Source organism: Tasmannia lanceolata, unplaced genomic scaffold (genome assembly GCF_043159265.1).
Source record: "Tasmannia lanceolata isolate RefF3 unplaced genomic scaffold, GAP_Taslan_0.1 ptg000004l, whole genome shotgun sequence".
Classification (NCBI taxonomy): domain Eukaryota; kingdom Viridiplantae; phylum Streptophyta; class Magnoliopsida; order Canellales; family Winteraceae; genus Tasmannia; species Tasmannia lanceolata.
The window spans coordinates 10,378,213-10,406,034 of record NW_027518681.1 but is presented as its reverse complement, the minus strand read 5'-3'; the positions used below and the strand labels follow the sequence as shown (position 1 = coordinate 10,406,034).

The 27,822-nt window shown below is 38.6% G+C and overlaps 2 protein-coding genes and 1 long non-coding RNA gene across 5 annotated transcripts in view; 1 reads left to right on the top strand and 2 right to left on the bottom strand.

The window, feature by feature from the left end:
• Positions 1-17,910, top strand: part of LOC143876302 (serpin-ZX-like) — a 77,371-nt gene extending 59,461 nt beyond the window's left edge. Inside the window, exons 1-2 of one of the 2 annotated variants that reach the window (XM_077378045.1) lie at positions 3,235-3,727; positions 16,784-17,910. In XM_077378045.1, the coding sequence (XP_077234160.1) occupies positions 3,344-3,727; positions 16,784-17,569 (1,170 nt within the window). In that variant the 5' untranslated portion in view covers positions 3,235-3,343 and the 3' untranslated portion in view covers positions 17,570-17,910. Of the gene's footprint in view, positions 1-3,234; positions 3,728-16,783 lie in introns of those variants that run through there. The other variant, XM_077378046.1, reaches the window with a different exon arrangement.
• Positions 197-1,505, bottom strand: LOC143875841 (uncharacterized). Of its 2 annotated transcripts, none has more exons than XR_013250210.1 (3): positions 1,342-1,504; positions 1,088-1,185; positions 197-299 (listed from the first exon to the last, which is right to left on the bottom strand). It is a non-coding gene; the product is annotated as an uncharacterized LOC143875841 (long non-coding RNA). The 2 variants fall into 2 exon arrangements; XR_013250209.1 differs by having other exon boundaries at positions 203-394; positions 1,342-1,505.
• Positions 17,911-23,485: 5,575 nt separating the features above from the next.
• LOC143876296 (disease resistance protein ADR1-like) lies at positions 23,486-27,568 on the bottom strand. The gene is made up of 5 exons (XM_077378033.1): positions 26,920-27,568; positions 25,780-26,174; positions 25,015-25,370; positions 24,691-24,902; positions 23,486-24,506 (listed from the first exon to the last, which is right to left on the bottom strand). Exons 1-5 carry the CDS (start codon positions 27,566-27,568, stop codon positions 23,674-23,676), a joined length of 2,445 nt encoding a protein of 814 aa, XP_077234148.1. The 3' UTR covers positions 23,486-23,673.
• Positions 27,569-27,822: the final 254 nt, after the last annotated feature.

Sequence of the window (27,822 nt, the reverse complement as noted above, 5' to 3'; positions counted from 1 at the left end):
AATCCAAGATTCTAAACCCGCGTATCCAAATGGCCCCTAATTATCACTATCCTACAAGGTAAATTCTAGGTAAATCAAATGTCTGTCTCCTTTAGTTATACTACTAATCTACAAGGTAACTAGTTGTAGCCTTCTAGATATGCAGCTCTACCAATGGAACACATTGGTCAAAGACCGGTCCCGGCAATAGACATAAGACAGCTACATCATTGGGATGAGGCTGCCCTACATAAGAGAAGTTTGTAAATGCCGGTGCCTTCCGAAGCAAACCCATTTTCTAGGGAATAGATTGCTGCCATCTATATGTAGTTGCACATTAAGCATAACCAAAATGTAATCAGGGAAATGTACATCCAGAAAACCAGCAATTTCTAAGCATGTTTTGAAACATGAACTGAAGAAATAAAGGCCATCATGAATCATACAAACAAAGCTTGCAAAAATGCTTAAACTGAAGAGCTATGAACAAGCAAAAATTATGAGTTTCGAAGAGATAAAAGCATGGACCTTTCCCAAAGCAAGAACGTAAATGGAGGAAATGGCCACCTTTGGTAAAATTACATGATTGCACGAACCAGGAAATCAAAAAACAAAGTCTAACAAATTTTTAGTGGTGGCTAGTAAGAAGAGACGAGATGAGGCATACATAGAAATTGGAGGAGCAGAGGGATTGGAGTCCAACAATTAGTTTTTAACTCACAATGGGCACTTAAAATCGAAAACAAACAGGTCCTTCCAATATTTGCAGCTCACACTTTCAATTCGGCAAAAATATCAGAAGCTCAAACGCGAACAGTATCAAGAGTGAAGAATAGGGAACACATATTGTCATGAATGCAATGCAAAATACATGAGAGAGACAGAGAGAACCAGATTTAAGTTTCATTTCTATTCCAAAATAGAAAAACTAACATTCTCAAGAATCTATCAATCTGTAAAACCGAAAATCCATTATCTCATATAAGCAAAATGCAGGGGCTAATCCATTATCCCATAAGCAAAACGGAGGGACTAATGCCCTTTTTGGTTTGCAGGTAAAACCTAAAATCCATTATCTACAATCAGACGAAAATGCAGGAATATATACCTGAGAAATGCGAAGATGGAGAAAACCCTAGGATCGAAGAAAACCCAATGCTCCTTTTCTTCTTCCATGAAACCCTAAGTCTTGCAAAGGGGAAAACCCTAAATAAAACCACACAAAACCAAATAACACAGAAAGCCCTGAGTCTTTCAAAGGAGAAACCCTAAATAAAAGCACACAAAACCTAATAAAACAGAAAAACTTAGATAAACATACACAAATAAAAAATAAACAAAAAAAAAATTGCAGAGACATACCAGAAAAAGGAAAAAACCAGAGTAGGGAACGGAGTTTTGCTTTCTCGACGAAGGAGACGCACGGACTTTGCGTTTTCTCGAGGCAGGAGATGCTGTGTATTTTCTTACGTTGTATGTGGGGTTAGTTAGTGCACAGTAGTTGGGAGTTTTTATTCGATAAAGAGCCTTAGAAAGCAGTATTGGACATACCATACTACATTTTTTTTTTTTTTGGGTTTGCCTATACTTGATATTTTGATCTAACAGCAGCTCGCTTGGAGGATTCTTGATCTTGTTTCTAATTGGCTTGAGGTAAGCGGCTTGAGGTAAGTTCCGCGTTAATTTTGAATTACATAAAGTTTTACACCTATGAATATTATGGGTCGTAAATAGTGTAAAATTTGAGAGGCTAGAGCCTTTTTCTCCAATTTTAAAAATGAAGATGAAGAAAAGAAAAATAGATGAAGGGAGACACACGTGCTCTCTATCAATACAAATGGGAGAAGGTGGCTCCTCCCCAGTTCAAATCTCGTATCTTTTCAATAGGATTTTGATGATGTGGATTTGTTTGGCTCAGGTAGTTACCTTGATAATTAGTGGTATAAGTAATCTATAGGGAGGAGAGAAACATTTGATTTACCTTGTAGAATATTGATAAGTAGTGTTCGGTTACCAAACTCGTAGAATTTGACTTGGAGAACGACGCTCTCTCTTTCTTCTCTCTCCCTCTTCTTTTTCTATATTGGTAATGACACCCCCTCCCACTACGAGGTTGGGAACAAACACCAAAGGGTGTTTGGATACGCGGATTTTAGAATCCTGGATTTTTTAAAAATCCTGGATGGAAGATGACAGAAGAAGGAGGCCGTCTATCGTTTTCAAATTTGACGCCCTTCTTTCCGTCAAGCCAGAGAGCAGGAGATCGTCCCATGATTCCAGTTTTTAGAAATCTCAGGATGAGGGAGAGATTTCTAAAACCTGGATTTCTCACTTAAACTGCAAGATATCTAATTAAAACGAGGTTTTAGTTTGAAAATAGTGTAAAAGAGGGTTCATGGTCAAGCTGATGTATGTTGTCCTGAGAGCTTTTCTTGGATTTTAACTGAGAAATTCAGGTTTTAGAAATCTCTCCCCCATCCCGAGATTTCTAAAACCTGGAATCATGGGACGATCTCATGCTCTCTTGTTGTCGGAAAGAAGGGTGAGAAATCAGAAAACGACGGCCGGCTCTTGTCTCCCATCTACAATTTTTAAGAAATCCAAGATTCTAAAATCCCTTAGGGGCTGTTTGGATATGCAGATTTTAGAATCTTGGATTTCTTCAAAATTGGATTTTAAGTAAGAAATTAGGAGATAAGAGAAGAAGGAGACCGTCTGTTTCGCTTCTCTTTAGAATCTTGGATTTTAAGTAAGAAATCCAGGTTTAAGAAATCTCTCTCCCCCATCCTGAGATTTTTAAAACCTGGAAACATGGGATGATTTCCTACTCTCTTGCTAAAGGAAAGAAGGGCGGGAAATCAGAAAACGATGGATGGTCTGCTTTTTCTCTTGTCTCCAATCTACAATTTTGAAGAAATCCAAGATTCTAAATCCGCGTATCCAAATGGCCCCTAATTATCACTATCCTACAAGGTAAATTCTAGGTAAATCAAATGTCTGTCTCCTCTAGTTATACTACTAATCTACAAGGTAACTACTTGTAGCCTTCTAGATATTCAGCTCTACCAATGGAACACATTGGTGAAAGACCGGTCCCGGCACTAGACATGAGACGTGGGCTGATTCTCAGCTAGACCCACTGCCCCATGGCAAAGCACAAAGTTACCTGGCTCATACAAAAAAGGGCACTTTCGAAATTATACTCAAAACCAATCCTCATTGTCACGGCCTATTTTCTTCTTAGTCGGTCACGTTCGCATCGAATTCCTTTCCCACTCCATTATTTTCCTTCCAAAAAACAGAGTGACATAAAGCAGAAATCTAAATTAAGTTTTGATTCTAAACCCTCTGAAAATTTCCGGCAATGGATCTAAGAAAATCAATCGGCAACCAAACAGATTTTTCACTGAGAATCGCAAAGCACATCCTGCTGAAAGAAGGGACCAATCTCGTGTTTTCTCCATCATCGATCCATATAGTCTTGAGTCTGATCTCTGCAGGGTCGAAGGGAAAAACCCTAGAACAGTTGCTTTCCTTTTTAAGATCAGAAAGCAACGAAGAACTCAGCACCCTCTCTTCTCAGCTCGTTACTCTCATCTTCACTGACGCATCTCAGAGTGGTGGGCCCTGTATCTCTTTCGTTAATGGGGTTTGGGTTGAGAAATCTCTCCCTCTCAAACCCTCATTTGAAGAGACTGCTAATAAGCTTTATAAAACAGAAGCTAAGCTAGTAGATTGTCAGACCCAGGTCAGATTTTCTTTCATTTCTCTCTTAATGGTCTCCCATTTCATTCATTCTCTTTGTATTGGGGAAGAGTTAGGAACAAATGCCTTTAAATTGAGCAGAAATTATGACAATTTCTGGGTTTTTTTCCCGAATTTCAATATCCCACCTTGGAGAAAACACGCCAAGAATACCCATATGGGCATTTTTGTGAATTACTTGATGAAGGGTATAAAAAGTAATTTTTCCCTTGAAAGATCTTTTGTTTTAGATTGGTGTTATTTTTTTTTTCTTGAAACTATTGTTTAATTAACTGCTTTAAGATTATAATATTTGGTGGGCTAGTTCTTTGCTTATAATATTTGGTGGGCTAGTTCTTTTCTTTGGCTTCGCAAATTTATATTGCTGTTTCCTTCTTGAAACTAGTGTTCAATTAGCTGCTTTGGGAATATATTTAGGTGGGTTGATTCCATGCTTTTTTTTTTATGCTTCTCTAACTTGGTGTTTTCAAGATTCTGAATGGACTGGAAGTTCTTCGTGCTTTTAGAGTTTATGTTGCTAGTGTTGCATTTTTCTCTTTGTATTAGACGTTCATCTGAGTTCTTTGGGAAGGTTGCGATTCTTCTAGTCTTTAAGGTGTACATGTCCATCTCACAGACACATATATTATCTACTAAACATTTTGGCATTAATAATTTAATATAAGAACATAATTATGCTACATCTGATCCGACTAGACTGTCGAACACATACATTTTTAGCAGTGCTAATTGTGATGATATGCAGATAATACAATATTATTTAGCCTGTACAAGTTAAAAAAAATAAATCTTAAGGTAGTGATCAGATGCAATGAAGCAATACCTGGTCAAAGTGTAAACTTCACCAAATTGGTGGTTTTTTTTTTTTTTTTTTTGGGAGGGGGGGGGGGGGGGGGGGGGGGGGGGGGGGGGGGGGGGTGGCGGGGTGGGTGAGTTACTCGGACTTGGAATTTCAAAGCTAGAGTATCAGGCTAAAATATTAGGTTGCAAGATGGGTTCTGTCCCTAATACATACGTAGGCCTTCCGTCATGTATAGGAAGACCACAGAGGAATTGAGAACCAGTGATTGAATGTGTGGAAAGGCGACTGTTCTCTTAGAAAAAAGGAGTGTTGTCTTTAGGGGGAGAATTACCTTACTCAAGGAAGTCTTGGCTGGCCTGACACTCTATTTTACGTCGACCTCTGTTGTCCAACTTCCTTCGTTAATAGAATTGACCAACTTCAAAGAAATTTTTATGGAACAATAAAGAAGAAAATAGAAACTATCATTTGGTCAGTTTGGATGCAACTAATTAAGGGTCGCAGTAATCATTTTTATATGGAACAATAAGGAATTAAATAACCTGACACTCTATTATGAAATTCTAGAGTCTCATTTAATGATAGGAGATGGGGAAATGATTAGATTTTGGTTAGATAACTTGTGTGGGAATGGAACATTAATGTAGGACAACATTATTTAAGGCAGCATCTCGCATTGATATTTTGGTGGTTGAATCTTTTTGCAGGGTTAATGATATGGTAGATTGGAATTTCAGATTCAAGAGGAATTTCTTTGAGCAAGAAATGAGAGAAGTTACATCCTCTCAATGAAGAATTAACTCAATCTAAATAAAACGGGAGGAAAAAGACATAAGAGTTTGGCAATGGATCTCAATGGGCATGTTGTCAGTCAAATCTTTCTATAAACACTTGGTCCTGAGTCATAATTCATCACTAGCATGGCTAGTTTGGGAAATTAAAACCCCTTCGAGAATTAATGCAATCTATTTTGCCCACTTGTTTTCATAAGATCCTCACCGTGGATCACCTTCGTAATACACAAAATATTATGGTTGCCATTGTCTTTCAGACGTCGAGTCCGTTGACCACCGTCTTCTTCATTGCCACTTTACTCATGAGTTGTGGTAATTTGTCTGTGTCTCTTTAGACTTTGTTGGGTTCTTCCTTTTTTTTTTTTTGAATGGTAACGGATTTCATTAAAAGAAGACTGAGAAGGTCCCCCTTACAATACAAAGACATACACAGAAGACACAACAGACAGATACAACCCCACCATATTCAATTAGGGTGGAAGAAAATCAAAAAGCTCTAAAACCTGCTTTGAAACTCCGTCCTTTGCCAAATTTTGTTGGGTTCTTACTGATCATATTGAATCATGGAGTTTTGCTCCTTGGCCCTCTAGATGTAAGACTTTATAAACCCTATTCCTGGCTGCCACTTTCTTTCCAGTATGGAAGGAAAGAAACATGAGAGTTCTCTAAAGATACTTTCAGAGGCATGCGAAGTTTACAGAAAAAATTTCTCGGTAATTGTTCGGTGGGCATCAGTCCTCTCTATGTTCAGTGGAGTTTCGGTAACATCTTTGCATAGGTTGTGGGAGGTGATTAGGCTAAGCAACATTCACTCGGAGCGCCCCGAGCCCAATGAACCCCTCAACCTTGTCGGTTAAGACTGTACTTCAATGGTTCAAGTATTGGTAATCTTGGTCTGACATGCATTGGGGAGCTGTTGAGAAATGCAAACAACGAGGTAATTTGGGCTTTTTTGAGCCCAATTGGTAATAGCGATGCTACCAAGGCAGAGGATATGATGCTTCTTAGTGGGATTCAATACGCTTCTTAGGAGCTGATTCAACATGATCATTGAAAGAGACTCCCTCAATGTGGACAAATGGGTGAGAAACGAGATTAACTACCCATGGAGCTTCGTGGATGCCATAGAGGATATTAGGGATTCTTTGGAAGGACTTGATACCGAGATTCAATATGTATGGAGATCGGCTAATGCTAGTGTCAGGGGTTAGCTGAGAGCAGGCCCCTTTTTCATACAACTTACCAGCTTGAGAGTGTATAGTTTCGTGGCAAATAATCTTTTGTGGATTTTTTTTGTTTTTTGTTACTTCTACCCTGCATCTTTTCTTCTTTTTCTGTTCTCTTTGTCATTGGATTGTGCCTTTAAACCATCTCAGTCGTTGGGTTATGCCTTCTCTTAATAAAGCATTCACCGTTCTATATTAAAAAAACTAATTGTCCCAATAGGCGACTATGGCCTTGTTTTCTTGTATTTGCAGGCAGGCACACAGGTCGCATAGTAGTTTTTTCTGTTTCACACAAAGCCTAGAAAGTTGATTGAGAGAGGTGTGGTCAGTGGTGTATTCTTTACTGCCCCTTTGATTGTTTAAGGTTGCTAGAAGTCCAAGAACTTGAGCTGGTAATGTGATACGTTAGTATAGGACTATAGGTCCAAAGTGTGTGGTAAGTAAAATTAGATAAAATGATACTGTGAAGGAGAAAAGACGAGAGATACCATCCGATACCATCACACGTGGGCAGTGACTCATTAATTTCGAAATAAGACATACGATGACTTATATACAATACTTCGTAAAATATCTAAAATACTCCTTTGTGGTATTTTTTAACATTCCTCAAGCTGAAATGTTCCTTTGAACTTTCTCAGCTTGCTAATCAGGTTATGATGTTGGTCTGAGTTGCCCCTTTTTGTGAATGCATCGCCAAGCGGATCTTGACTATATACATTTAAAGGAAGCACTCCACTGCTGCCAACTAACTCTTGAACAAAGTAGTAGTCAATCTCGATGTATTTGGTTCTAGCACGATGAATGAGACTTTGGGACATCTTGATTGCACTTCGATAGTTGCACAAAAGAGGTCATATATGCAACTTCAAATGCAGTTCATGTAGGAGATGTCGTATTCACATAAATCCTGTTTGGTGCATTCAAGTGCTCAATGATACAGTGCAGCCATTCACAAGCACAGAAAAACTAGTTAGAAATTGGCGTTTATCGGAGTGACTAGACTAGCCTACATCAGTATACCATTCTACATGAATATCTACCCATTTTGTGTGCCATAATGTAGTCCATAATCATTTGTGCCCGAACATATCGAAGAATCTATGCTGATTACTAGGAAGAAAAATATTTCAAAGAATCCTCTTGGCTGCTTGAAAGTTTTCATAGTTGGGGTCATGAAGATGTTGAAAGACCTGATATATTGCATAAGTGATATCTGTTGTGGTGAAGGTTACGTTATGTAATGTGCCAATGATGTTGTAGTTTTTAACCGGATCAATGAACTTCACACTTTACCACTCGTATTTGTTGTTGAATACCGCAGGATTACTGACTAGTTTACAATTCATCATCTTGAACTTGTTGAGAAGTTCAAATGTATACTTTCTTTGGGTTAAATCCATTCCTTAATTATTTTAATCTCGACACCTGGGAAGTAATTAAGCTAATCCAAAATTTTCATATCGAACTCTCCGTCTGAGTTTTAGCAATGGTACTTTCAATAATTATAAAATTGTCAACTTAAACATAAAACTGGAACCATACATGAGCTTGTGTACTGAGAAAAGAGTGAGTAATCACATTTAATGCGCTTGTAATTCTGTCATCTAAGCGATTTATAATCTTTTCAAATCATCTTCATCCAAGTTTTAACAATAGCACTTCCAATAATCATAAAATTGTCAGCTTAAACTTAAACTGGTACCATACACGAGCTTGTGTACTGAGCAAAGAGTGAGTAATCACATTTACTGCACTTGTAATAGCCTAACCCTCTTGACTCCTGTAAGTCTCTAGCCTCGGAGAATAACCCCACGACCATTATGGGCGTCAAACTATTATCATCTAATTGTCTGCAGTGGGCCTAGGCAATTACTTTGTATGTTCATGGTCATATGAAGATGGAGCTCCTTGCTAGGGCTACTCCAAGGTCGAAGGCCGAAGGCCGGCGCCCTTGATGGAATGAAATGGGATGCTGACAATATCATTTTTGGATGGCTCTTCAACTCTATGGAGTCGTCCCTAGCTCAGGTTCATATTTTGTACAACTCGGCCTCGATGTTATTGAACAAAATGGTTGTTTTATTCACCTAGTTAGCATGATCACCGCATTTATCAGCTCATGCGAGCCATTGCTGCATTTAAGCAGGAAGATCATAGTATAGGAGAGTATTATGACTCTCTATAATGTATGTGGGAGGAGCTTAGTCATTATCATCCCCTATTGGAATTTCCAGTAGACATTGCGGCTAATCTAGCCCAGTGTGCAAAGAGGCATCAGATATACACCTTTCTTGGTTGCCTACATGTTCAGTACGAGCATACGCGGGCGTTGATTCTATCCACATGGTGTCTTCCTCCTCCCAGCATTGTATATGTCATTTTTCCGAGGAAGAGCATCACTATATTATAATTAGCCTTCCATTGATTCCTGAGACACATCCAGAGCATACTGCAATTGTACTGGCCCTTTCCCTGTTGGTGGTCATGGTAGTCAGTTGTGGCGACGGTAGAGGCCCTCGGGGTGATCGTTCTCGCAGTCACGGGCGATCCTCATTTAGATGTATGTACTGTGGTGGGTCAGGATATGAGTGTGATTACTGTTACAAGCTACATGGCTATCCTGCTGATACCTCGGGATGTCCTTCAACAAATCCCTCTGCTCCTTCCTACCCCTCTATCCACACTGTTGTTGTTGACCCTCTCATCTCTAGAGCTGAGTTGGATGCTATCCGTGTTGCTTTGCATGCTCAGGCTCATCATACTATGGCTCCATGCATACCTTCATCTACCACAGAGGCTGAGATCCTACTTATTCATTTTACATCCGCATTTGCCTCCTTTTCCTTCCATCCTTCCTCTAGCTAGCTAATTGACTCTGGCACGACCAATGATATGACTGGTGAGTCTGGTAGTTCTTTTTTTGTGTTTTCCACCTTTCTCACCTACTCAGGTTCGTTTGGCTAATGTTCCTCCACTCCTATGAGGGTGTTGGAACCATTCTCATATCCTGTTCTTTTTTCACTTTCTAGAGTTTTGTGTTTTCCTCATCTCTTCTCTATCCTTCTTTCTATTAGTGGTATTGCAAAATAGTTAAATTGTTGTGTGATGTTTTACCCATCTCAATGTGTCTTTCAGGAGCTTACTACAACGAGGATTAGTTGATAGAGGTGTTGAGAGAGGAGGCTTTTACTATTTTGTTATTGATTCATAGTGACCTGCTGTTGCAATTATCGATTATACTGCAGAGCCTCCAGTGTCTATTTCCTGTTTTTCTTTCATATTGTAGCCCGTCATGAAACTATTTTTCCAGTAGCATGCCATACTGGGGCATTTGTAGGATTTCAATATCTATGTACAATGATTCCTCTTTTTAAATCCTTAAATAAAACGTTAAATTTCATTTTGATACTTTTGTGAGTTGTTGAACATGTTCCCACTGTTTATCATTCTCGCGTTCATTGTTGTAGGTCTTCTTTTGATTTGATTCACTCTGGTATATGTGGATCATCTCCAATCATCTTCGTTGATGGTTTTTTTCCTTTGTGACTTTATCGATTCGCGCGACATGGCTGTATATAATGAAATCTATGGATGAAATATTGTCCATTTTTCAGATGATCTACGCCATGATCCATACTCAGTATGGGGGCCTTATCAAGGCCCTCTGATGTAGTAACGATGGCGAGTACACCTCTCGTACCTTTGCTCAACTCTTCCAGAAGCAGGGGATTGGCTATCGTTTACTGCCCATAAACCCACAACAGAATTGGGTGGTTGAGAGCAAGAATAGGCACGTTATAGGTGTTACTCTGTCTCTATTATGTGTGCACATCTCAAAATCTATTTGGTCTATGGATCTTCGTACTACATGATATCTAATTAACCGCACTCCCTCCCATATCTTATAGTGTCATATCCTTTTCAGATTCTGTGTGCCCATGGTAATTATTTTTCAGATTAAACCCTGCCTATTTGGATGATTGTGTTTTGTTTAGGATATCCGTCCTAATAGAGACAAACTTGATGTGTCTGTTGTGTCTTTATTGGGTAGACTACAATCTGTACTTTGATCCTCTCACGTCTTTTTATACCACTATGGATGTTATTTTTCAGGAGTACACTCGTTACTTTTTTCCTGCCTATGATTTTCTAGTGCATGTGGGTGCCCTACATGTGCCTTTTCCCATTTCCTGACCTATTGTCCCAACGCAATCTCTTGCCCATGCACCTCTTACTCCTTCACCCCAGGAACTAGTTGCTTATTTTTGTCTTTGACCGCATGATTGTCCCTCTCTCACATTGCTTCCTCTTTCCTTTATGCAAGAAGCTCCTCTTGGTATTTCTCTTTCATCTTTACTGGATATTCATGTTCCTTCTACTGGCCCTCATGTTGTGTTTGACCTTGACTTCCCTATAACACTTCACAAAGGGGTGCACCGGTGTGCTTCTACACATCCTATTGTCCACTTTGTGTCCTACACTCTCAATCATAGCACTCCTTCCTTTTTCTTTTTTCTTTTTGAAAATTGACATATTTCATTAATATTAAGATAGCAATCGGGACCAGTAGTCCCATTCTGCAGTACAAAATACTAAGGTGTACTGGACCGACATGCTGGCACTAATCCAAAGGATAAACAAAGCAGCACCCGGACATCTATTCAAGATTCAACCACAATTCAGGTCTTCTTTTTTCCACTTCTTTTTCCAAAAAACCAATTAAAGTTCCCTAAACAATCCATTCAGAAACTACTACCCTAAAAAACCCCTTCTACTTCCTTACCCTCTTTTTATATCTCCAACCATTCCTAAACTAGTTTCCAGAATCCTGAACAACCCCAAAAAACCATCTATCCAGGCCCCGCCTATATTAAAATAAAATCATCCAAACTAATTCTAACACGAGACTGTCACGCACAGTCACGTAGCTCCACCAATAGAACCCCAATATCTAGTTCTAATTCCATGTCTTCAGAGAAATAGTCTGAGGCGAACTGCAGATAGGGAACCTCTTCTATCTGAGACTTCCGGATTTTAATCTGTTTGGATATCTTTTGAATGCAAAGTGTTTGCTTCGCCTCCCACTGTAACCGTCTCTGGTTATTTGTGAACTCCAAACAGTCTCGGAAGAAAGGAAGTTTGTAGACCGGAATACATATTTCCTTCAAATTATAAGTACCTGTCACCGGAAAGAATTCTTTGGAAATCATCCAACAGTCCTCCTGAAACTGCTTCCATTGCCTTTTAATAATACTTTTAACTTGCTCAGGGGTGGTGGGAACTACCGCCGAGGCTTTTGCCAGATTGTACTTTAAGCTACGGACCCACCGGCGATCATGGAGCCACTCAGAACAGTCCGGAAATTCTCTCCTTAGTCTCTTGAAAGTTCGAGGTTGCGAAGGAGAAGGAGCAGCAGCCATATTCCAAAAACAAGATAAAGATTACCTTCTCTAAAGAAGACCAAGAGACCATTTAGACTCATCTTCATTACCATTGTGTCATATAATGAAATAAACCGCCCATAACTTCGTATCTTTGGGCCCACAACCAAATCTCAAAAAAGCAGTTGATACGGGTTCAGGTGACTACCCAAAGAAAGCTAAATATTAAATCAACCAAAAAGAGCCGTCACCGCCTAATAAATGAAGAAACACCTGTACCAAAAAACGAGGGTAATACGTCGGTGATAAGACTAATTCGTTGCCACATACACACCTCCCTAGAGATCTATGGTGCGTAGGCTGAAATGCAACACGATTCTACCTTTAGTAATCATAATCTAACCAAAAAGTCATATTTGGAGGGAGGAAAAGGTCTTTCTCCAAGCCTGACAACCCATTAGATGATGCAAAGCCTGACACGCCCGAATCAACCCATATTTTGGAGGGGAGAATGGAAAATCTTGACCCAAGAGATTGCTCAAAAAGCTTCCCAAAATTTTGTTTATTTTTGTTTTTCGTAATTTTTTAATATTCTGACTTTGATATCCCCTCTGCTGGCCTTTCATGACTATAGTAGAATCCAAGCTGCTTCCCCTAGGCTTGTCCTTGACTAGAGAGGTGATTTGCCTTTCCCTTTTCCAATCTTGCAGCGCCTACATCTGCTTCGCCATCTGAAGTTAAGATAACCCCAATCGGTGCATGTCCAGTCTCCCTTCATCTTATGGTTAACGGACCTCATTTTCCCCCTCGAATATTTGAAGCCACTTGACTAAAGCTCCTTTTCCCTCTCGAATATTTGAAACCACTTCCTAAAAGAGCTTTGTTCCTTAACCTAAGATTCCCAAACTATTCTGCTCATAGTGCTGACTTAGCACTCCTTCCTCACTGTTGTTGATTCTCTCTCTATTCCTCATGGAAGGCTGCTATTGTTGAGGAGATGGTAGCACTTCAGTGCGATCATACTTGGGATCTCATCTCTATTCCTCCTAAGAAGAAATTTGTAGCCTGTAAATTTCATGCTACTCCATGTCATCCTGCATGGAAGGCTGCTATTGTTGGGGAGATGGTGGCACTTCAGTGCGATCATACTTGGGATCTCATCTCTATTCCTCCTAAGAAGAAATTTGTAGCCTATAACTTTGTCTTTGCAGTGAAGCATTGCTCTGATGGGATTGTTGAGAGGTATAAGGTGTGTCTTGTTGTTTAGGCTTTTACTCAGACTTATGTCCTTGATTACAGTGCCACTTTTGCTCGTGCATCTAAGTTGGCGAAGGTTCGGGTCCTTCTGTTGATTGCTGCCAACTAGGGTTGGCCTCTTCAACAGCTTCATGTGAAGAATGCCTTCTTGCATGGGACTCTCGCAGAGAAGTATACATGGCGACGCCTCCTGGCTCTCTGCTGCAAGGAGAGGATGGATTGATGGAAAGGTATGTCGCCTTCATAAGTCTATATATGACCAGTCACGACAAGCATGGTTTCACCGTTTTGGCACATTGATATGTGACATAGGCTTTCACCAATGCCAATCTGATCACGCGGTCTTTACTCACGACGATACAATTGGCAGGATAATTCTCTTGGTTTATGTTGATATAACATTCTCACTGAGAGGATATGACGCTCATCACCCATGTGAAAGGGGCACGTGGTCAGATTTTTTAAGTAAAGGAATTATGAACTTCTGTCTGGGTCTTAAGGTCGTTCAATCCAGAAAAGGGATATTTTTATCTCGATGAAAGTGTGCCCTGGAATATAGGGGCGCAAACCCTATAGTTCTCTCATGGATCTAAAGCCCTATGTTCATGCAGGAAAGCGGAGCTAGTCCTTGATCCTTAGGAGTATCAGCATTTGGTAGGTTGTCTTTTCTACTTTAAAATTACTTGGACAAAGATCACATTTGCAGTTAGCATGGTCAGTCAATTCATGCATGCTCCTTGTTCGCCTCACCTTCCTGGGGTGTATCGCATCCTTGCTTCATAAAGTCTAGCATCGATTGTGGGCTTCTCTATGGTCATGGCCACTTGGATATCCCATCTTATACCAATGCGGATTGGGCTGGATTCTCCACTGACAAATGCTCCATATCATGATATTGTGCCTTCCTAGGGCCAATTTACATGGAATAGCAAGAAACAATCGATGGTTTCTGGCTAGAGTATTGAGGCTGAATACAAGGTCGCATCCCATGTGAGCTTCTATGACTTCGTTCCATATTCTCTGAGTTGTGATTTCATACTAGGGGTCCAATGCCATTTCTTTGTGATAACTGATAACCAAGCTGCTATCCACAATCCTTCCGTTTTAATTCTTCATGATAGAATGAGGCATATTAATGTGGATGTTCACGTTATCTGGGAAAAGATCAGTGATGGATCCTTAGCATTTCCTCGTGTTCCCATAGTGTATCAGTTGGCTCATATCTTTACTAAGGCTGTAGGGAATACACTTTCAGCATACTAGTATTAAGCTGGGAATGTCGAACCTATATGGCCCCGCTTGAGGGGGGTGGTTGTAATGTGTTGTATCATTTGATATGTACATTAGAATGTTTTGGATTATTCATTTGAGTTTTGGATAATACATGGAAAAGCCTTTTTGGGATTGCTTATTTATAATTGTACGATCTGAGAAAAGACAATCCCCCCCCCAAAAAAAAAAACCAAAAAAAAAGGTCTTTCCTTCTAGCTCGTTTCTCATTTCCAATGCCCACGGCAAGCCCTTTCTCCTTTCAGGATAGGCTTCCCATTTGAGCAAATGTACAAAAATCTCAAGAAATCTGCCAACTCATGCAAATATGCAGGATAAGATTTCCATATAAGCAGATTTTGCCAACTCGTACGAATCTCGGTAGTTCCTATGCCCACATCATCTAGGCAACAACTAGTTTCAACTACCTATAAATTTAAAAAAAAATAGGTACCAGTTTCGGCTTTCTATAAATAAAAAAAAAAAAAAAAACTAGTTACAGCCGAAACACCTTTAGCATCCATGGGCCCTTGCTTGGAAGATTTTTGGGCCGCATAAAAAACAAATAAGTGTTTGGAATAAATATGTTTGATCCACAAGACTTGCTGAATAATTGATGCTGCTTTTTCTTGTAGGCTTACGGTGTAACTGTCATAGTGTCGGTGGAATGCCTCATCCCCGCTGATGTATTTTGGTTACCTTTAAAAGAAAGACTTGCTGAATAATTAAGAGGGAGTGGCTATACTATACCATACAGTCTTTGGACAATCCTCTAGAACCATAATATTATATAAAAGTGATGTTTTATGTACACAGATTGCCTGGTACGAGGTGTGTATGTCTATATTTACATGTAAAATAGCTTAAATGTCTTTACTACAATGTACTACAATGTGTAGGAGAATGTACCAGATGATTTAAGCAACATTTCCAGTGAAGTTTATGGCCCATTCTTAGGTTGAATAAAGCGATCTACAATATTTTAAATTTTGCAATAATCTGTTAAACAGGAGTATCTTGTCTGAAACTTTGAGCAGTGAACTTAATTTAAGTCCCTGATTTCATTCAAATTTATTGAATTTCTGAAAAAGAGGCATGAAACAAGCGATGTCGCATATGAACATAACATGTGTTCATCATCATTTGAACTCCCTTGACATAGGACTTAATCAACTTATTTGGAATGACCTCAGTAGGATTAGCAGTGTGTATGGTTCTTGAAGGCCAACTGCCAGATGACACTAAATTGTAGTCATATTTATTTGTTGCGGTGTGCCCCAAATATAACTAATTTTACCCAGATACCTCATTTCAAATCCCTTGCTAATATATTCCTTGACAGCATGTCAAAATTATACCCATATTGAAGTAAAATTCAGAGTAAGATCTAACAGAATTATGAATGGTTGGAGTTTTTCTTAAAGACCTGAATCCATGTAATTGTTATGCAAACCATCTCATCATAATCTCCATATAGTGGAATCTTTTAATCTGCTCCATTTCTACCTTTATTCATGGAATGACGATAAACTGCAAGAGCTTCTACTCAACTCAACTAAGCCTTTGTCCCAAACTAGTTGGGGTCGGCTAATGAATCCTTTAGAAAATTTTCATGAAGAAGGTGAAAGAATCTTCTACCTGGCTCAAATTGACTAAGTCTAATCCTGACACTAGTTGGGTTCGTCTACATGGATCATTTTATGCTGAGCTGTATAGAAATAGATTCTCTTGGCCTTTGGACGTGTATATGCAAAATGACTAACATAATATTCCAAAATATTTTATATGGTGCCTGAGATGATCACGCCTTTGATATTTGATCCAACAACAGCCCGCTTTTTAAGAGGCTGCTGTTGCATCAAATATCAAGGGCGGTACTTTCGTCGTACTGCCTACACCGGAGTTCCACGCTCTAGCACCTTAGAATTTCTCATATTCCACATTGTTGCAGATTAATCTGTATGAGTTTAGTTGGCAACTCCATTTCTTTTATTTTAGAGGCCTTCTTACATTAAAAAAAATGTGGCATAAACATTTGATAATACCATTCAAAAGGAAAAACAATTGATAATACTTGTAAATTCTCACTGTTTTTTCTTAAAAAACTTTTCATTCAAGCTTTAGAAACCTACATCTTATTTTTCCTTTTTAATGATATAATTCTCTGAAGATGATGTTGATCTTTAGGATGGTGCTACTGACTGCTAATGCTGGTGATATGATTTTTGTGCATGCATGATTCATATGTCATTGTGTCATTTGATATTATTGGTGTTAATGAATATGTTGGTCGTGGTGTTCTTGAAGGCTTCCCAAGTAGCTAATGAAGTGAACTCATGGGCCGAAAATGAGACCAATGGCCTTATCAAAGAGCTTCTTCCTTCCACATCAGTTGACAATTTGACTAAACTAATCTTTGCAAATGCACTCTATTTTAAAGGAGCTTGGAATGAGAAGTTTGATAGCTCTAAAACCAAAGACTTTGACTTCAACCTTCTTGATGGTGGCTCTGTTCAAGTGCCTTTCATGACCAGCAAGAAAAAGCAATTTCTCAGCTCCGTCAATGGGTTCAAAGTCCTTACACTTCCTTACAAACAAGGCACAGATAAGAGGCAGTTCTCCATGTATTTTTTTCTTCCTGATGAGAAAGACGGGCTGCACAATTTCGTAGAGAAGTTGGGTTCTGATTCTGGATTCATAGATCGTCATCTCCCAGTCCAAAAAGTCCAAGTTGCGGAGTTTAGGATTCCGAAGTTCAAATTCTCATTTGGGTTTGAAGTTTCTACAGTTCTAAAGGAATTAGGACTGGCATTGCCCTTCTCCGATGAAGGTGACCTAACTGAGATGGTGGATTCACCTCTGAGCCGGAGCCTATATGTTTCGAGCATTTCCCATAAATCCGTAATCGAAGTAAATGAAGAAGGAACTGAAGCAGCCGCCGCTTCTGCTGCTGTGATAGCCTTGAGGTCTGTTTCTCCCAAAGAGCCCATGGACTTCGTAGCTGATCACCCATTCGTGTTTCTGATCAGAGAAGATATGACTGGAGTGGTGCTTTTCATTGGGCATGTTCTCAATCCCCTGCTGACTAGTTGAGTTATGTACTTATGTGGGAGTTGAAGATCAGCCTCAGGTAAAGTTATAGTTATCTAATGTTCCGCGTTGCTCTGCAATGCTTATCCTGAATATCATAGATTGTATATTCTTCTATATCTTAAATATGGTGTGATATCCAAGATCCTGACTATCTTTTTGTCTTTTTTTCTTAATGAGCTGCATTAACCAATATGTTGCTATGACAAAAAAATTTGCCACTCTCTTGTCTGTAAAAATCTTATTTATTCATTTTTCAGGCAGAATATGTAACACATGAAGAAAACGTTATAGGAACATTAGTTCAATGGGAGAGTGAAATATGTTTGTTTGGTTTGGTAATAGATGTGACTTGTTTTGAGTTGATCCTTTGACAGTTGGTTTTTGTCGAATCAGTAAATCCCACTTTTTCCCGATTGAAGAACCTATGATACACTTTTTAGTTATTGGGAGAACCTAAGTAAATATGTTTGTTTGGTTTGGTAATTGATGTGACTTGTTTTGAGTTGATCCTTTGACAGTTAGTTTTTGTCGAATCAGTAAATCCCACTTATTCCCGATCGAAGAACCTATGATACACTTTTTAGTTATGGGGAGAACCTAAGTACTCTCTTTCTGATTCATGAAAGCATTCTCAGATATCTTTTTTCCTTTTGGAAGATGAGTGAAACAAATGATGTCTATATGTTGATGATGTCACACCAGACCCCATTGGATAGACTGCATGCTGCATCGATCTTCAGTACATCTATCATATTTAATAAATTTAGCTTGTCGTGGGTCCCCACAGTTCCAATTGGTAGATATGATGGGACATCCAGATATTGTGTGGGTCTTATAAACTCCACCAACGGTGAGATTTGCAAGCTGTTAATGGTGTCTGGACCCCACCAGGTGGGTCACACCCCTAGACTCCCGTAATTGAATGGATGGTCTTATGCTTTGCTTTATCCTGCCCGAATAACTGTTGATTACATTTTCGTTAAGGACCAACTATCATTGTCGAAGCTACTAACTGTTGATTATATTTTTGAAGGACCAACTATCATTGTTGAAGCTATTAAAAGTTGCCAAGGTTTTAAAGAAACTACCAATACACCAAGTTTAAAGGGTAAAAATAACAAATTTCCTTTCTTCTAAAATATTTTTATTCAAGATTTTAAGGGTTTTTTTCTCAGGGAATAAGAAGAAGGAGAAGAAAAATTGAAAATAAAAAAAGGAAAAAATTACAAAAAAGACCTAAGTATTGGGAAAGAAGATGAAGAACAAAGTAAGAAAAATAGAGAAAAAATAAAATAAAGGGGGAAAATTAAAACTCCATTAGAGAAGAAGAAGAAGAAACTCCTAAAAATCTGGGAAGGAGGATGAAGAGGAGGAAATTAGGGGGGGAGAATAGAGGGACAAATAGGCATATACATGGGATAGAATTTAGAACATAAATATAACACTTTTTTCCATTCAAAGATCACATCTAGCATTTTGTAAAGAAAGGTTTGGGTGTTGCCTTGACCAAAATGATTAGGCTTGATATATATTTGAAGATAAAAGTTTGATAATGATTTGATATTGTAAACGAGAGATCAGGTGAGGTGAGAATGCAGGTTCTTATTTTTCAATCAAAACTATTTATTACCTCAAGTGGACTATTTGTTACCTCAAGCTGTTGTGGATTTTCAGATCTACAAGCTGGGATTTGATTTCTTTTCTGAATTTTTTTTCATTGGTAGTGTTACGTGCTTAGATAGGTTCCACTTAAGGTAGAATAAATTTTTTTTTTTTTTGAAAGATGACATATTTCATAAATATTGAAAGAGCATTCGGGACCAGTAGTCCCAACCTGCAGAATAAATTAGTTTATATTTTTTTATAACTCTCGAAATTTTTTCTCTAGCTGTTTGGTATGGATAGGAGACTTGGAGATAAGGGTTATCTAGATTGGCTTGTGTAGGAGTTTTAAAGGAAGTGGTAAACTGGGTTTTCTATAGATAACAAGTAGTCTTTTTCAAATGGATGAATAAATTTATCTTTTAAATTGTGTCTTCGAGTACAAAGGAGGACTGACCCTTCCCTCGAAGTGGGTTAGGAGGAAGACTAACCCTTCCCTCAAAGTGGGTGAAGAGGCTGATCTTCCCTCTAAGAAGATCAATCACATTGCAAACTAATTTGAGTTCATAACAATTGGTATTAGAGCGGCAAGATCGTGGCCTCAAGTAGAAACAAATCTGAGCAACAATGAATAATTGAGAGGAGACAATGAGAGAGATCAAAAGGCATTTGGCTTTACTAAATGCCAGTTGCGATTGAATGGCATCGACATTCGGCCTAAAGCTGGAGGAACCCCCATGTTTGAATAAGCTGAGCGAAGAGTTTAATTTATGCACCATGAGCAATGTCGAGAAGGCTTCCACGGAAAAAATAAAAAAAGAAGCAAAAGAAGAAAAGAAACAAAGAGAGAGAAATTGGATAGAAGAAAAAAGAGAAAATAACCACAAAAATAAGCGTCGATGATTATCAGCGTTGTCAATTCCAACAATGTCGTCATCGAAAACTCTACTATTTTGCTCAAATTTCTTAGCCCCATCAGGAAGATCTTCACTCATAATCAACATCTCAATAATTCCAAAAAAATACAACAGAGAAGCTTTGATGAATGACACAATGAGATCAGTTTAAAAATGGAGATGCCTCAGTCGATGATGATGACATGCCAAATGGTGACTAATTGCAAGAAGAAGAAGAGAAGAGGTGAGGGGGGATAAGAAAAGGAGAAGAGAGAAGGATTTCAAAAAGTTCTGCACAAGATCTTGTTTTTCACTAATTGGCAAGCTCTTAATCCCCAACCTTGAAGACAAGGTTGATTTCAAGGCGGTGGAATGTTACATGCCTAGATAGGTCTCACTTAGGGTAGAATAAATTATTTTATATTTTTTATAGCTCTTGGAATTTTCTCTCTAGTTGTTTGGTATGGATATGAGTCCCACAGATAAGAGTTATCTAGATAGGCTTGGGTAGGAGTTTTAGAGGAAGTGGTCAAGTGGAGTTTCTATAAATAACACATAAGTAATCTTTCTTAAATGAATGGAGAAATTTATACCAAAAATTGTGTCTTTGAGCACAAAGGTGGTGATACCCTTCCCTCGAGGTGGTTCAAGATGAGGACTTCGAAGTGGGTCAAGAGACTGATCTCTTCCCTCTAAGAAGATCAACCGCGCTGCGAACTGATTTGGGATCGTAACAGGCAGAATGTTGCTTGTGCACATCATGTAGATAGTTCTAGTAAAATATCTCCTCCATGACCTAAAAGGTAGGCTATTCATTTTTTTAGATGAAGGGTGAAGATCACTACTCCTTATCTCACCTATCACACACACACCCACACACCCACCTACCCCTTAACTATTCGAATCTTTCAGTACAATGTCCATCAATGGTTTGAAGATACTCGATATAGATATGTATGGGGCTTCCTTTGATCGGACAATCTCTTTTGGATAAAAATCTGCTGCATAGTTTGCTTCCTTCCATATGTGGGAAATTGTCCATTTTTTGAATAGCGAGAGCTGATCATGAACTTGCGAAATTATGTTCTTCTTCTTCCATTGGCATGGACTGATTCCTTTAACAACATTTACTGCTGTCAAAGGATCAGGGATATTGTCATGTGATGAAGATTATTAATGATCACAATCTTTTCATCATGGATCTACGAACGAGGGCAAATGACCACACGATCTAAAAGTATTTATATATGACACTGATTTACGTTCATTAATATTATAAAGAGAGATGCATTGGATTTGCACAAAGAGTTTATTTGTAATTCTAGATATATTGTCGAAGTATGATTTTATTCTCTTTAATAACATATAAAATAAAATAATGGTTAGACATAGGGAAATGATATTTCACCCCCTTAAACTGACTGTTTCCAACCCTTGGTTTGCCATTCTGATGACAGGACAAACCAAAAGAGGTGAAAATAACAAAAGGAATTTCAGAAGGGAGGTGATAAATTCGCCCCTTTTTCTTCCCCAGGGTGGCCCGGGGAAGAAAAGGGAGTGAATATATTACTTTCCTTTCGTAAACAAAAGTGTTTGGCTAATGTCACATCACAAACGGATCACAGATGACGAAAAAGCATTTTTTTTCGTTCAACCTTCTTTTAAACTGAACCTTCTTCTACTCTCACTCCTTTAAATCAAGAGATAAACCTGGTTTGAAGAAAACCCACAAACAACCAAACAAGTTACCATATAAACCGGACAAATGCTATGTTTAAATCAACATTATATCCCTGAAGTATATCAAAACAGAAACAAGGTCTCTTTCATCAGTCTGAAAGGAAGAGTTGGGTCAAATTTTTTTAACATTAATGGTTCTTAGATGCATGGATTGAGAACCAAGTTTCAGATTACATGGACCCACACGGCTATGTAAGATGTGATTGATTCTTATGGCATTCTTCTATGGTGGGCCCATTGACTTCACTTTTGGCACATATTGCCAAAGTTTCACATGCACTGAGTCTTCGGTTTTTATATATGTTGACTGAAATTCTGAAACGAGCTCAAAAGAAAGTGAATAAGTTTGGGTGGAGCAATGTAAAAGTGGGTCCTACGTGAACCTTATCTAAAGAGACTAAGACCATCTTCTTTTACCATATGTTGTGTTTGGCCCAGCAGGCACTTATCTTTCTTAACCTTCGCCAAACTACTAGAAAAACACAAAAAAAAAAGTTAATAATACTAAAACCAGCAACTTTCGGACCAGCATGAAATATATGTGGTTATATGCCTAATTTTAACTTCCTAGTCAAAGATTTTCATTTCTTATTTATTTATCATCTTCATCTTCCACTTTTGTTAATCTATTCGCATCCTAGTGAATTTATGGATTTGAGAAGGATTTGAATGTTTTTCTTAAATACAATCAAAGATTGATTCAAAAGCATGCCAAACTAACTAATGGAAGTGAACCAAAGAAGCCCACCCATAAAAAATGGAGTTTGTGTTAACTATTTTATTCTTATGGATGACTTGTTTGTATAATGTATACAAAGAGGAGTCTAGCTAACATAATAATCTTTCTGAGGTGAAATGTTGAAGAAGGGACCAAATATTTTATTTTCAAGTCCTTCTAGGTTCTTTTGTTCTTTCCTAGCTAAAAAGGACAGTCTCGTTGGAATCAGCCGAGTCACTTAATCCTCCCATTTTTACATATTGAATTTTTTCCAATAAAAAAATTCAGAGGCAAGGGTAGCCAGTTTATCATTAAAAAAAAAATCGGTAGCAAAACGTTCCCTAAAAATTCAAAATTCAAAACTCAAAAAGAGCAGCCACACATGAAGGGGAGTGTTGAAGTATGTATAAATGATTAGGGATTTGCTAGGCAATTTTGATGGGCAGCTAGCTTTCGCATGAGAGAACAGCCAACTCAGATGAATTAAATGAATAAGAGAAAATCTGTTGAAAAGTGAGCCTGTGTGGCTGTTCTTGCATGCAAAATTCAGCCGTGAAATGACTTTCCGTGAAATTTAGGGGTGCAACTCGGGTCGGGTTCAAGCCGAAAAAAAGTCAAGATGGGTCGGGTTGGGTTGAGTTCGGGTTGACTTTTCCCAACCCAGGTCGGGTTCGGGTTGATTGTTTGGTAACCCAACCCGAGTGAAACCTGACATTTTTTTATAATTTTTATTTTTTTAAGCTTAAAAACTCTGGTTGGGTCGGGTTGGAAAGATGGGTTCCTCGGGTCAGGTCGAACCTCGTCGGGTTGGAATCGGGTCGGGTCCGGTTGGAAAATTGGGTTCCTCGCGTCGGGTCAGGTTGGCCTCAACCCGAGTTGCACCTACTGAAATTGCCCACCACAATCTTCTCATTATAAAATAAAGAAGGGGTGAGATACTAAATAAAGGAGAACGAAATATACAGCTACAACACAACTAGGAATCTTCTGTGAACAAATTTACAAGGAACGACTGCAGTAACAACAACAAATTGTTATTACATAATTTTTAAAAAAAACTGACGACTATGTACACTAGAATTTTCAGATATAATAAAAAAATTATTTACACAGCAACTTAAACATAAGCATTAGCATGGAAGACTAATTCACTCCACAAGCCAGTCCAGAGTATGGCACACCTCTGCAACCTGAACCCGAAGCTCTGGTATCGCCTTTTCCACTTCTTTCCAGGAAAAGGAGATATCTTCGTCGCATATCACACGTACCAGAGACCTCAATGACGCCACCGAAGAAGGAAGATAACTTATCTGCAAACACTCCCTCATGTCAATCTTCTCCAAACTAATCAACTGACCCATCCCTTCAGGGAGATTTCTCAGATCCACGCATTGAGAGATATCAAGATATTTCAATCCCTTCAGCTTACAAATCGCTTGAGGAAGCTTTTTCAATGATGGGCAGGCATAAACTCTAAGAATCTGTAGAGAATTTAAGTTGCCTAGTTCGGCCGGTAACTCATACAGATCATGGCAGTTGGTGATGCTTAGACTCTCAAGAGAACGAATTTTGCAGATGGTTGATGGTAGCTTGATTAGATCGATACAGTGATCCATGGTGAGGTCTGACAGACGAGGGAATATTAGAGGGATATCGGCTACTGACCCACTGAGACTGTCATTAACCTCACAAAGAACTAGAGAGATTTTTCGTAAGCTTCGAAGAGGGACTGTGGTTTCGGGTAGGGGAGGGACAGTTATCTTTTCTAACCAGATGCTCGTCAAGTTAACCAATGAGGTGAACACTGATAAATTGTGAAGGGTTGCGCTTGAGGTGGAGTAATTTATTATGACTAGAGCCTTGAGCTTTGGCATTATCTTGATGAATGGAGGTAAGAAATACGTGCTTGATGAGAAATGTAGCATTAGAACTTCAGCATTAGGAAAGGACATCTCAAACCAGTCGGATTCTTTCATTTCACCTAGTAATTAAAAACATGTTTTAATCAGATTTAGTATCTTTATTGAGTAGAGCACACTATTCAAATGAGATGAAAGTATTAAAAGAAAATGCTAACCATTTATGAATTAAACAAGGATATGAGAAGGAAGCACAGATGAAAAATTTACTGAACTATAAGAACAGATAGAGGATGAATTGAATACCTGTATGAATTGAAACAATCTGGGCTTCAAAGGGTTGATCCTTATTCCTCAGCCAATCCCTTGGGAGCCCATCTCCTCTTCTTGGCATAACCAATCTTTTTCGCATGTTTAAACTCTCACGGTTGCTCATGTGAATTGCAACATCTCTTAAAACATCATGCTGAGTGACAGAAAGCTCACAATAACTGCTATATATGTCCCCAGCCCTGTTCCTGAGATACAAATAATTAAACGGGAAAAACTAGATTAAATTGGGATTTCTTTCAGTGTTAGGAATATTCAAATTTCAAATTGAACAGATCATCTGAGTTTCTCAATACATACTGTGGGTCTTTCACAAGAGTGAGAAGATTTTTGTTTGAAAGCTCAATCAGTATTGCAAAAGCATCCTCTTCATCAAGATCATGTATCTCAACCCACATGTTGATAAGCACATCCAGAGGGATTTTTTTGTCCTCGGGAAAGGAACCCAAATCTAGAAAACACTCCCTAACCTTTGTCGATAAGCAGTCGATACTAATTGCCATTCGTTTGAGCAATTTGAGCTCATGAGAATCAGAAATTGCTTCTCCTTGTGATAGTTTGTTTCTGGCACTTTTCCAAACTAGTGGAGGTTGGCCTCTTAATGAAGCTCCAATCACTTTTAGAGCTAGAGGGAGCCCTTTGCACTCCTCAACAACCTGTTGTTCAGTTGTAAGTCAAGTCTCTCAACAAATATAGGCATGGTTTCTTAATCCAAAAAAAAAAAAACAAGGAGATTTCTGTGTTTGTAGGTTGATTATGTACCAGAAAGATTGTTCACATTCGCAACAAATCTAAACTTATATCATAAAGACATGTGTACAAAACATTATGGCATGCAATTCAGCCTGGATTAATTTACGTTTCCATCAACATAAAGTTGAGTGGGTTTTTTCAGTTATTGATACAAGGCCATATTCGTTTTGGATTTTGAGAATTGATTTTGAGTCCAAAACTGGTCATGGGACAAAATTGCATTTAATTTTCAGTTCTATAATCGGTTTTCGACTCACACTCAATTCTCAAAATCTGAAACAAACAGGGCCTAAGGGTGTTTGTTAATCGTACCTGTAGTACAAGTTTCTTCTCGGCCGTGAGAGGAATTGACTGTTGCTCGAAAGCGGAATGAGAGAATATGGATAGAGCCTCCTCTTCTCCAAGCAATTCTACATCGTAAATGCTGTCAAACACAGTTGTGAATCTGAACCTAGACACAACAAGTGTTTTGCATCCAGGTATTTTAAAGATGAGCTCTTCAAGCTCAGGGAGTGACCACACATCATCCAGAACCACCAGTGTTGGTTCCTTAATCCTCTGATCAAATCGAATCTTCCATTGCGGAATCAGATCATTAACATTAGTGCCACGATTGCCAGTGATCTGTTCCCATATCTTTAATTTCAAGTGTTTCACATTTGGGGATTGTGAGACAGTCTCAAAGATAATCCTATTATTGAAGTGACCTGGAGAAGGAAGTTTAGAGAGTTGTAATGCTTTCGCAGCAACCAAATGAAAATGGAAAAAGAAGTAAATCAAGGCCTCTTATATCAACAACATGAGTTTCATCTCTCAGATGATTTATCAGACACAGATGCCGAATAATTCTTCAAGAATGATCAGAAAGAAAATGGATCAAATCAGGAAAGAAAAAGATAAGGCAATGACATGATTTTTCAGCATACTCAATTCAAAAAGAAAAACACGATTCATGATAGTATCAAAAATAATTCAGCAAGTAACATACATTATAAAACACATTCCAAAGGTGCAATATCATTTAAAAAAGTAGTGAAGATGGAATAATAATTACAGTCTAAACATATATTACAGAAACACCAAACCCCAAGGACTTCTTTTTCAAACCCAATACAAGGCAAACATGGCCAAATTTTGTAGATTCAGAAAGGGGAGAAAAAAGAAAAACCACAAAAATGTCTTTCAATAAAAAAACCACACCCAAATCCCCAGATTCACAAAGCAACAATAATAACAAAATAAAATAAAACCCAGAAATATCTTGCATTTTAGATACCCACAAACCCAAACCTTCTAATTTCAAGTACAGAAAACAAATAAACAAAAACCCAGAAAGCAAAAATAAAATAAACCAAAACCCAGAAATACCTTCCATTTTAAAAACCCACAAATCCAAGCCCTCTAAATTAAAAAACAAGCAATTAACCAAAAAACCCAAATCAAAATACTTACTTCTTATCTGATAATCTCTACAAATCTCTCTAGCCAAAGTAGTCTTCCCACTCCCACCAATCCCACTAATCCCAACAACCCTAAAATCCTCCCTCCAAATCAACATATCCTTAACCTTCTCCTTCCCAACCTTCAAAGACTTTGTCCCTTGCATGCCTCCATACTCTCTCTCCTCCTCAATTCTCCTCACAGCCTCCTCAACCCACCCATCACCAACCAACCTCCTCGCAGCGCCCTCAATCCGGTCAAACCGCTGAGCGCACTCGGCCCTGAAATGGTTCACATCTGCCAACAAATGGGCCTGCATAGGACCCTTAACAAACCTAGAAAGACACTTCTCAAGCTTCTCCATTTTTTTTGAAAGTTGATGGTTTTTATACAAATTCCAACTTCTAGAAGCTGAGGCCTGGTGGACGAGTTCGAGGCCATTGCGAAGCTTTTCGCAGAGCTCTTCGAGTTGTTGTCGGCGGTTTTGTGGGAGTTCTACGCCTGAGTGTTTGATTTCTTGGATAATTGGGAGGAATTCATCTACTGATTGTCTTAGTTGTTCGGCTCTTGCTTTGAAGAAGGTGGTTTTTCTGCAGAGTTCTATGAGCTTTTTTAGAAGCTCATAGGCAAATTCTCCTGCTGAAACTAGGTCTGCCACCATTGTTGGGTTCTTAGTTTTTACAGAGACAGAGAGAGAGAGAGAGAGAGAGAGAGAGAGAGAGAGAGACTTAACTCTTGAGAGGGGAGGTATGAGAGTCTTAAGAGGGGAGATATGACTTATAAGTTACAAGTATTATAAATTTAGGGAAATGTTATCAGCACTACTCTCTTTTGATGAGGGCACTCCTCACTTTATTAAAAGTACGGTATGGCCAGTACCATAGGATGATCCAAACCGTCCATTAGATGTGCCAC